Genomic DNA, 12052 nt, shown 5'->3' with positions numbered 1-12052 from the left:
ATGCGTCGACCTGGGTTGGGTTCGGGTTCAACCCATTTATTAATTGGGTTGAAGATATCAACCCAACCCAACCTATTTATTTAAATGAGTTGATATTTCCAACCCAACCTAACCTTATAGATAAATGAGTTACCAGCGGGTTGACCAATTTATGTATTTATCGATCCAACATATTAAATAAATGAGTTAAACTTAGGTTTACTTATTTATAATCAAATAATTATATACATTAACTAAAGATTATACTATAAATCAGTTTCAAACATAAATAAAATTTCAAAGTATAACAAAAACACAATTACAATTTACAAATTTGAATAAATTGATCAAATAACATAAAAAATATTAATTTCAAAGAGATTTTGGAGAGTGACTAGTATTTTTGGAGATAAGAGAAAAGATGGGAATTAAGATTACATTTTTTTTAAAACACAAATAATAATACAACATTTTTATTTATAAATTAATACTTCGATTAATACATGATAATATTCAAATAATATTAAATTAAACATATATTAAAGTTAAATGGGTTGGTGGGTTGAAAACGGGTTGATAACTTTTATCCAACCCAACCTCTTTAATTAAATGGGTTAGACAGGTTGACCCATTTAACTTAAATGAGTTGAAAATCTCAACCCAACTCGTTAATTTTGGGTTGGGTTTGGGTTGGATTGACGGGTTGAATCGATTTTTGCAAGCTCCAGGTTATATACGAAATCTTTCGATATGTTTAATTAAAAACTCAACATTAATGAAAGAGGTGGACATGACTCATCTGCCTATCCACGTGCATACACAAAGGAGTGACAACTATCACAGCCTGAGCAAGTGAGCATGGGCCATTTGGTGGGTTTGCTTTTCATTCGTTAATCCCTGCGATATTATCTACACACCTAGCAAATCCAACGGCCACCATCAAATCTCATCATCAAACCTATATAAATCCCCCATGACTCCCAATTACTCGCGTAAGAACTTCTCCTCCAGTTTTTGTTTCAATAAGTTAACGCTTCTCCTTCTATTCGTAACAGTCGCATTCGGGTGGCGCCACCGCCGGACTTATTTTTTTTTTTTGCTTAACCCACCTAATTCCGGTTGTTACAGGAAAGAAACGAAATTAACAACTAGTTTTTTAATTAATTAATTAGCCACTATTATTATTACTAATAACAATCATGGGTTTCTTTCGTAACCTCTGGGACGACGCCCTCTCCGGCTCTACCTCCGACTCCGGCCTCAGCAAGCTTCGCAGATATAACTCTCTCCTCTCCCGTTCAAACATTCCTCCCTCCGCCGCACACGCCGACGAAACCACACCCGTATCCCGCAGCATCACTATTCTCCGGACCAACAGCCTCTCGTCTTCCCCTTCTACCCCGTCGTCTCCGGCTGGATCCAGCGCTGCTGGTTCCCCTTTCTCAGGTAGTTCATTATACACTTCTTCTTAATTCTTAAACATACATACGATCGACGACGTCGACATATAATTTGTGTGTGTGTGTTTGGAAATTAATTAACGGTGTTCAGCGACGTCGCCCGGCGGGGATTTCAGGAAATTAACACGGAGGAAATCTACTACCGAAGCCCGTAGGGAGTCCAAAAGTCCTACTGGTTATGATTGGTTTGTTCTCTTTCTCTCTCTGATTTCTTTTATTACAAATACCTTTAATCGTTACTATGTTTACGAAAAAAACGTTAATTTTGGTTAGGATCGTTTTGAGTTCTTTGGATCGTTAAATGAAGACCCAATCAGACGACCAATGCGTTCTCAGTAACATCTTTCAATTTTGTGTGTGTATATGTGTATATGTATATATATGTATTTATACAGACATATATAAAAATAACATCTGTGTATAATATGCAGCCCGTGATTTGTATAATATATGTGGCGTAAGGTAATGTAGTATAGTAGTATTTAATAAGATGAGATGCTTCAGAAGTTGCAGATCAATGGAGACATTGCTGCTTCAAGTTTTAGAAAGACGAAAACCATATAGCTTCTAGCTGCTTATGTTTGGATCTTTTTATGTTATTATTTTGTTTCACGTAGATAGATGATCCAGGCATCTACTGGACATGGTTCTTGAACACCTCCGATGTGATCTTGTAAAATATTACAATTTTGATAATGTCAATGAAGCTTCCATCTTTGTATGATAATTAACCATGAGATTCGATATCTGTTATTAATTAACTTGTGACATTTTAATTTTTAAGATTTGAACTAACTGCATTTATTTGGGAGGTCTAGATGGACACCCAGAAAAATAATCAGAAAATTCCAACGAAATTATGTTAATTAAGCATCAGCTGCTTTTACTTTCTGAATTTGGTCAGCAGCGTCTTGAACTGTGGAGATGTTCTCAGCTCCACTTTCTCCGATCGACACACCAAACTGTTCTTCCAAAGCCATTAAAATCTCAACCTGTTTGAACGAATCAATAAAATAAGCAACCATACTTCCATGATAATAATCATCATCATCATCATCATAAGAAAACTTAAGGAAAAAAAAAACTTACGGTGTCAAGGGAATCTGCACCAAGATCAACGAATTTGGTTGCTGGGGCAACAGTAGTCTCATCGTCATCGATTGACAATTGCTTGGCAATGGTGGTCTGCACTATCTTCAGAGTCTCTGGTTCAGCCTGTAGAACATAAGATAACGATGTAGAATTTGCTACAATTACAGTGAAGATTGAACGGAGCACTTGAACGTGATTAAATTCTTACGGCTGAGCATGAAAATGTGGTCTTGAATCAGTGGGAGATCTGCAATGATCTTCTTTGTGATTTGAAGATCACGACTTTCTGTCCACCCTGCATCAGAATTCAGAAACAATTACTATGGTTATTTTGTTTCATACCCAGAAAATTACGGAGACTATGTCTATGGACATATATATTACCATGGTGAATTGGGTGGAAGTGAGCCTAGATGGAAGATGGGTGACTGAAGTTGTAAAAAGGGACGCCATTGATGGAAGTCGAGAAGAAGCTAGATGAATGAACTGGCTTCCTTAGTCCGTTGACGCAAAGATCGATTGATGTGTCATTCATGCACAAATATATAGGCAGTATCTTTTGGGCGGTCAAAACCATGTACATATATATTATATAATATGGAAAATGACTTGGTACAACTAAGTTTTCAAACCCTTAAAAAAACCCGGTCTGTTCAAGAAAATCTAACAAACCCAATTATGTTTTGTCTGTTGAAGAAAATCTAACGAACTTAACATTTTGTCTAAAAAACCCAACTAACTTAAATTTTTGTTCAATTCTTATTAGGGTCAACCAGCTAATGAAAATCAACAAATGACATTGGTTATGACGTTGAATTAAATATCGGGAAAACGACTTGTAAGACCAAAGAAGTTTCGAAACCGTTCAAAAAATCTCAATCATGTTTTGTCTGTTCAGAAAAATCCAGCGAACTTATGCTTTTGTTCAATTCTCATTAGAGGCAATCAGATTCATTAGGTCTACAATTAGTTGACAAATAACATGACATTATATTTAATGATATGGAATAAACATATTAGAATTGCCCTTTATATATCGATTTAGCGCTTGGAGAAGAGAAAAACAAACGACGTCTGTATTTGATCTCTTATAATGACTACTTCTTCTTCTTCTTCCTCTTAATCGTTGATATCCAACTCAAGATCTACAAAGACGATATTTGACGATGCAAATCAATGTGGATGTGGAAGCCCTTCACGAATTTGGACATTTAGAAGGGAGGATAATCCAGAGAAAAAGTTCAGGGCTTGTTCGAACAGATGGGTAAGTGTAATTGAAAGCTTTATCATGTCCATTGTTGTGATATGTGCTCCGAGCTTAACGCCGTCTAGGAATGGCTTCGTTTGTGTTAAGCCTGAGAATCACAACAAAGAAAGAACCGACGTCAATCATCGTCCGGGAGGTGGTACCGGAACGAAGCTCCGACGGTCTAGTTAGTGGTTGTATGAGAGAATTAGGTTTAGGACTAAGATAGAGAATTAAGCGATCCCTCCTTCTGAAGAGGAAGGGTTTCTTTCATACCTGTTGTCGTAGGAGCATGTCCCCGACAATACCTTTTGTCTTATCTGGGCCGACAGGACGTGGAGGCGTCCCATCGGCGGATTATGCACCACTATCGGTCATCTGTTATTGGTGCAGAACTACCAAAGGACAATGCTCTGAGCGCTACACTTGTCGCTCTTGGAAGCAGTTAGTACTGTTTTGGCTTGGTATATACCGAAGTTTCTCGTTCTGAGTTGGACCTTAGCGCTAGGGCGCCGAGGTCTAGGTGCGAGGTCGCGAGGGCGAGAGCCCAGACCTGACACTTGAGTTGGGTAGCGACCATTAGCTAGGTCGTCCTTTGGATAACTGTTCTGTTATCTTTAACGTATTCCTAAAGGGATACGTCAACAAGTCCCCTAGGTTAGTAAACGTCAACATTAGCCTGTCTAGCAGAGTTGCTCTAGCTTAGATCAAGACACATGTTCGACGGAGATGGCTCTGACGCCCACTGATGTGATGAAGCCGTCTGCGCAGACGGTTTCATCATTGTAACTGTTCGGTTTTCCTACTTTGTATTTAAAACTTTCCTTATCATGGACGGTTTTCTTTTTTACGCTTCCTATTCTTCAACTGCCTCTTCCTTCTCTTCACTTATTTTCTCTCCCATCTCACGTTTGTTATCGGGAAGTAATGGCAACACCGAATACCGCGATTGAGCTAGCATCAAGTGAATTCGAGGCCTTACAGGCTCGATTTAGCTTTTTGCTTGAGCACGAGGTGCAATATCCTAGAAAGGGAGCGATCATTTCTTGCCCGCTGGAGGGTAAGGTTGGAGTCCCCATTCCGATCATCGAGGCAGGTCTAAGGCTACCGACAGCCGACTTTTTTGACGAGATCATGCGGCAATACGGCTTCTTTGTGGATGATCTGACTCCGAACGCCGTCAACAATATAGTGGGTTTCGAAATAGCCTGTCGAACCCTGGGAGTGTTTCCCCAGTTCTAGGCTTTCAAGTAATATTTTAACTCCTCTTACCAATCTGACGTTCATACTTTCTCTCAGCGGTGGTGTAACGACGTAAATTTTTAAACAATTTTTCTCATTTTAAAAACATAATATAACTCATTTCATAATTCTCAAAATCACATATGTCTCAAATGTCAACAAATAAAACGTAAATCCCAGAATCATAAAACAATCTCTCGCTAGTGTGTACAATCATAACGGTGCCTTGCCGCGATCCTCGGAACTACCTAAAACACATAACACATAACACGGTAAGCATAAAGCTTAGTGAGTTCCCCAAAATACCACACACAACACATCATCCACTCGAGGTTATAACTCAATAAGACCCTCCGGTCAATGTGTCTCAGTGGGACCCTCCGGTACCACAACTCAGATGGACCCTCTGGTCCCTCAACACAGCAGCTTAATATAATACACAGTAAACATATCACATAACAAATAGCAGGATATCTCAATACACATCTCATTCACATAATACCCTCTGGTCACACATAAAATTACCACTCAAGGTAAGTATAGTGAGAAGACTCACCTCGTAAGCTAACAAGTGAAAACCTCGTACTCGGAAATCCAGAACTTTACCCACCGGTCTAGCCTCCGCCTATCACATAATAATTATCCCTAATTAATATTGGTCCTCAAGAAGCTAGACTCATCCTTCTACACTCACAGAAGGGTAAAAGACCATTTTACCCCTCCAAAGGCTCAATAGTTCACAAATTGACCAAACCCTAAAAGTCAACAAAAGTCAAGGCTGGGAGTACGCTGCGCGTTCCACCTCCCTACGCTGGGCGTACTCGGCTGCGATACAGAAATCGGGGATGCTCGACCCCTACGCTGCGCGTACTGGGGTTACGCCCAGCGTACGCCCCAGATTCACCCTTCTCACGATTTTGGTCTTAATCAGTTAAGACATAGGCTCATATCTCAGATCTAGACTCTCTAATGTCTCTTAATCCATAAAGTCATCGACTTTAAGCCTTTGCATGGCTGATTCGGCACCATCCTCCAAAATATACACTCTTTTATCTCAAGGATCTCATAACTCATGCATGGAGTGATTTCACCAACCAAGATTGGATTTTTATGACATAACACTACTCATACACTCAAAAGGGGTTGGTCCTAGACTCTGGAGTTCAAGATCTCATCAAGACTCCACCTTTATGGGACAAAACCCTAAAATGCTCAAATAACATGCTCATAACAAAGGAAATGCAAAGTCTGAAGCTTTATACCTCAATAAGAAGCTTCCCACTCAGATTTGCTCGGATCTAGAAGCTTGGACTCCAACTCCTCCTTCTTCAAGACTGTATCTTCTCTTCAAAACCACACAAACACTCTCAAGGATCAAACACACACACAAGCTCTAGAACAGAGGTTAGGGCACTCTTAGGGTTTTCTCTCTGGGAATGGTGGCCAGAAATGAGGCCATCATATCCCTTATATAGGGGACTCACCCCAAATTAGGGTTGCACTCTGGGCCTAGTACGCCCGGCATACTCACGGGTACACCCAGCGTACTAGGTGGCCTCCGCGTCACAAGCACGCTGACGATTACGCTAAGTGTACACCTCATGTATGCCCCGCGTACTCGTTTTTCACTCTTTTTATAATAAGGACCAAAAATGACAATAGCTCAATAGATCAAGGTTCTCGAAGTATACCTGGACTCGGGATGTGACAATTCTCCCCCACTAGAATCAGACTTCACCCTCGAAGTCATGCTCCTCAAATAGCTCTGGATGCTGCTCCTGATGGGTTTTAAGCATAAGAACAATCCTATGTGCTCATACAAACCTTAATGCTTGGATCTAGGTTTCTCTATTGTTCATGCAATAAATCCAAGACTTACAAACCCTAGATTTGGGGCTTAAGGGTCCTTTATATACATGTAGGCTATTAGGGTTTACAACTAGGAAACCCTAATCTGACTGCTTAGGCCTTAAGCAATCCAATGGACCATTCCAGAAGGCCCTTGGACGATTTCTTTATGGACCTCCATATAGAATTCGTCCATTGCCATCTAATGAATCCAAAACCCAACTTTGTAACTATCTTATAATTACAATATCAGTCCCCTTAATTTAATTAATCTCTTTTAGCCACAAAATTAATTCTTAATTAATTCTTGACTAATATTAATTAAACTATATGATTTCTCCTTTAATATATTATTCTCATAATATATTAATAAATCATAATTAAACCTTTCTCTCCTTAATTCATCCTACATATTGCTATGGTGAAGGCAACCCAAAAGGACCATGCTCATAATCGGGTCAAGTACATACCAAAATAGTTATGGACTTAGACACTAATCCAACAGTCTCCCACTTGGATAAGTCTAATAACTATTCTGCGTATGACTTCAGAACCTGATCAGCAATCGTAGCTTCCAAAAGCCGCTGTCAACTCTGATCTTATCAGATACGCGTGTCCTTTAGATAAGGGATCATATATTCCTCCATTCTACAAGATATCGTATAGACATGAGACATGGATTGAAATCATTCTCTCAGTCTATGTGTCGTTTCCCAATTTCCGATTTATGACGACTGACTAATTGAACAAATCAAATCAGTCCTGGCCCGGCCGAGCACTTTCCTTTGTCATCACTAAATCATCGAGGGGCCCACAAATATCGCTTTTATCCCACCTTGGGTAAAAGGAATGGATAAACTTTGGCTCAAATGCTTGCTTGCACCTACTAATCGAATCACACACAACAATAAGTTTTATAACACCAAGTTACTGGTGCGTTTACTATACCAGTTAGGATTTGTAAAGTGGGTTTGTTTGGATTTGAAATGTATGTATGTGGGATTTTAAGAAGGGAATAGATATAAAAATTGTAAAGAGAAAACTCATTAATCAATAAGTGTTTTGGAGTAGGAGTATTACTTACATAGATGGAAACTATTCAAGTCAGCCTGTGTCATCCGTTGGTCTGTGTGGTTGCTTTCCCAGTTGGCCTTATGCCTGCGGTACTGTTGACCATCGTCGACCTGACACTCTGTCACTTATAGGTTTCATGAATCTATTTTGTATGAACACTCAAGTATAACAAAACATGGATTTATTGATAAAAGAGCTCCCGAAATGGAAGTACTCTTACAATATTTTACATCTTCTCCCTTCTAAGGGAGATTTTACTCACAAGACATTAAAAATTTACAGAATAGGGAGTGTTTTTCTTGCCCTCGTTCTTGCGATATCCTAAAATGAAAACATAACTCTCAATTTATAGATACATTGAGAGGGTCTGATAATTGCCTATTATGTCAGGCATGACGTTTCTATCCACTAACGATTACATTATTATGGACAGCTGGAAAGCTTCTAATAATGTAGGAGGCATTATTTTCTTGAGTGGCGGGTGCCATTTGACGCGTGAAGCATCTTTCTTTAAGATGATGAAGATTTGTCATCTTCAGAGAAGGGACCCTCCTTTGTCGTGGAATCACTGCAATTGCAGTAGTTGCAATGATGGTCTTCAAACAACTGCTCCGCATGCTTACAGAAAATTTGTCTTGTAGTGGTAGATGCATCAAAGTTGTTGTTCATGAACTATTCTCCGAATTTGGATGCTCGTTCAAGGTCTTCGTTGCTGGTGTTGCCATAGCTCCAGCTGGTGATTATACAGTGTGAATTTGTATAATTAACTTTTTTCTTTGATCCTGAGATTATCTCAATGATCTTTTCAGAAATTCTTCTAAGGCCGTAGATACGATTTTGATGAAGGATTTCTTCGAACGGGAGATCTTTGTCTTCCGTTGGTCGAGATTGTTCGATGTCTTTTTTGGCTTTTGCTAAGCCAATTTCTAGATAGTGATAAGGGGCAAGTGTTGCTCCTTGAATCTAATCTGGAAGAGAGGAGATGACTCTGATATAAATTGGATCATCTCTTGCTTTGAGAACTTTCTTTCGGAAGTTCTTAATGGTTTCTATCATGCTGGATGGGAAGAACTTTAGTTCTTGCAAATTGCAGCTTGGATAGATGTTGTCTATTAATCCTGCTGAAAAGGCTTGTTGGATTAATCTTGGATCTGCTCCTTCAAGGAAGTTGTACAGACTTTTGGTTTTCTTATCTGTTGTGAAAAATCTCTCGTGGATAAGATCTTCTGGGCATGCTGCTCTAGCTTTACTCCAGATTATTCTGAAATCTTCAAAGGAGATTGCAGGGTTGTTGGCTTCATATTCGACGTCATTTGGGATGTCAAATCTTTGGTCTCTGTGTTCTTCTTTGATCTTTCGGACTTTCGGCTTTAGAAGAGGTTTTTTGGTTTGATTGGCTTCGTCATTGAAGGTGGCAAAACTAAGTCGTGCACTTGTTTCATTTCTGAACTTTTTGCATGTTACTTTATCGACCTTTCAGAAGGTCTCTGTAATTCCCCAGTCTGTATGTATTCCGGCGTGTGGCCCTTTGTAGATTACATAGAATCTTTCAGCTTCTTTGTTAAGAGCCTTTTTGTAATCTGGTTTAAGCTCCTGCACAGATTCGTTAGTGGGTGACAAAATTGTCATTTTACTGATTCCTTCAGTACAAGGATTGGAATTAACCAACAAGCTAGTTTTTCCTTCTGGAAGAGGAGTAGCTGTCTCCTTTATTATGCTTTTAAGCAAAGCATCAGCTTTCAACGGATTTGTTGTTTCTTTACCAGATGTCGTTTGCACTGGAATAGCCTTTGTTTTTAAGCTTTCGCTTTCCGGTACATCGGTGACCGTTGTTACTTGTTCATACAAGTTGATTTTTTGTTCGATTGCTGATAGCTCTATGAGGAGCATTTGTTACTTCATCCTCAGGGATTTGAGGTCTTCCATTTTGTAAATTTACTCTTTATCCTTCCCCTCTCTTTTTGTGAGTGAAGTTTGTAAGGAATATGTCGTGGGGATCATATCCTTTTATAGGGCTCGAGAGGAGCAAGTGAGATCATGGATGATGTAAGACATACCTGAAGTCACGGGTGAGACAGTCTGCCAGCACATTTTTATCTCCTGCAAGATATTCTACAGTAAAAGTATATCGAGAGAACCACTATTGCCAACGTATTAGTCGGCCTAATTTGTTGTCTCCTGCGATCTTAGTTCGGAGAAAATAAGTAAAATTTTTATTATCTGTACGGACCAGGAATTTTACCGGTGTTAAATATACAGAGAATTTTGTAATAACTCTTTTTACAGCAAGTAATTCTTTTTCATTGCTATGATAGTTTATCTCGGCTGTTTTGAAACTGCCAGAGGTGTATCTGCAAATTTGTTCTTCGTTTTTGGAATTTTTGGCTTTTAAAACTCCTCCCCAAAATTCATCAGAAGCATCAGTTTCAATAATTAAACTGTCTTCAATATTCGGAAGCTAAAGCTTTGGAAAATTGATTAAAATTTTCTTTATCATTTTGATATAATCTGTATCGGTATTTGACCAATTCCAAATGACATCTTTTTTTAATTTTGCCTGTAAGAGCTTTCTCATGGCTACAAGTTTTTCAATATATGTTTCAACATAAGTTAAAACACCAAGAAATCTTTGCAGTTGTTTTTTATCTTCTAAAACATTTGGAAAATCATGTAAATGTTCAAGAATATGTTTTTGGGGACAATGAGTGCCTTCATTTATTTCTAAACCCAAAAAATTAATTTTTGTTTTGAAAAGATGAGCTTTCTTTTTTGAAAGTATTATTCCGTATTTTAAAATGGTTCTGAGAACCTGGGTAACATGAACATAGTGTTCTTGTTCATTTTTGCTGAAGACCATGATATCAACAACGTATACCGTACAGAAACTTTCAAGACCTCGTAGGGCGTTCTGCATGTGTCTTTGAAAAATACTAGGAGCTTGTTTAAGCCCAAAGGGTAGTACCTTCCATTGAAAGAGTCCATCAGGACATGTAAAAGCAGTGAGTAGCTGCGATTCTTCATCAAGTAGGACCTGCCAGAAACCAGATTTGCAGTCGAAACTTGAATAAATATTTTTTCCCCGTAACAGGTTTAAGAGCTCATGCATATTAGGGAGATTATGGGAATCTCCAATGGTTGCATCATTGATTGCTTTGTAGTTGACAACCATGCGTTTCTTTCCTCTTCTTTTCTCAGCATCATTGTTAACAAGAAAAGCAGGGGACATATGAGGAGATTTTGATTCTTTGATTAATCTTATATCAAGTAGTTCTTTGATTTGTTTGGAGAATTCTTCTCTATCTTGTGGAGAGTAAACCATAGGTTTTTCTATGATAAGTGTTTTAGGATTAATGAGCTTGATTGAAGCCTTCATCCATCCTTTGGTTTTTTCTGGATCAATAGGATTTTCAGAACAAACTTTTTCAAGAAGATCTTCTATCTGTTTGAAAAAGGTGGTTTGGGCAGAAATAATCCTTTCTCCAATAATTCCTTCTTGGGTTATATTGGTACCCGAAATTTGTTTTTCTTTAGAACCCTTTTTCTAGGTTTCAAGAAAACTTGGTTTTCCTTTACTAAAGGCTTCAGTAACCTTTTTTACAATTACCATATCGTTGTTAAGATGAAAGGCAATTCTATCTATCCATTGTATAAATGGTCCATAGACTTGGCAGAAGTTGTTGCCAATTACAACATCAATTCCTGAGTCTTGTTGATAAATAGTGGGAACGTTGAAATATTCTCCTGAAAGCTCGAGATTAATGTTTCTGCAAACTTTATTAATTTTTATAGTGTCACCATTTGCAATAGTAGCGACAATTTCTTTGGGAGCATTTTCCCATAGTTCTTCAGGAATGATGAACTTGCTTGCAAGACATAAGGATGCACCTGTGTCTACAAAACAGTGTACCCTAAATTTCTTATATCCTTTGAAGTTAAGGAAAGTAGAAACATAAATAGAGTTTGGATTAGTGAGATTCATGAGAGAATCATTATTTTTCTGGAGGTTTGCACAAAATTTGGTTAACCTCACCCGTCTTAAAAGCCGGAGTCTGTTTAAGGCTATTCTGAGTCATCAGTAGTTGTTTCATCTTCTTCTGAGGATGACGAGGAA

At 38.5% G+C, this 12052-nt stretch overlaps 1 protein-coding gene across 1 annotated transcript; it reads left to right on the top strand.

Annotated features, from left to right (window-relative positions):
* Positions 1-870: 870 nt before the first annotated feature.
* Positions 871-2166, top strand: LOC145105163 (dormancy-associated protein homolog 4-like). The gene is made up of 3 exons (XM_079042298.1): positions 871-1425; positions 1531-1624; positions 1713-2166. Exons 1-3 carry the CDS (start codon positions 1179-1181, stop codon positions 1738-1740), a joined length of 369 nt encoding a protein of 122 aa, XP_078898424.1. The 5' UTR covers positions 871-1178; the 3' UTR covers positions 1741-2166.
* Positions 2167-12052: the final 9886 nt, after the last annotated feature.

Source organism: Lactuca virosa, chromosome 1, assembly GCF_052849685.1.
Source record: "Lactuca virosa cultivar CGN04683 chromosome 1, Lactuca_virosa_CGN04683_v6, whole genome shotgun sequence".
Classification (NCBI taxonomy): Eukaryota; Viridiplantae; Streptophyta; class Magnoliopsida; order Asterales; family Asteraceae; genus Lactuca; species Lactuca virosa.
This window is presented reverse-complemented; position numbering and strand designations above follow the sequence as displayed.

Coding starts and splice junctions, on each gene's coding strand:
- LOC145105163 (XM_079042298.1), top strand. CDS start 1,179: ATGGGTTTCTTTCGTAACCTCTGGGACGACGCCCTCTCCGGCTCTACC. Junction 1,426..1,530: donor TGCTGGTTCCCCTTTCTCAG/GTAGTTCATTAT, acceptor AACGGTGTTCAG/CGACGTCGCCCGGCGGGGAT. Junction 1,625..1,712: donor AGTCCTACTGGTTATGATTG/GTTTGTTCTCTT, acceptor AATTTTGGTTAG/GATCGTTTTGAGTTCTTTGG.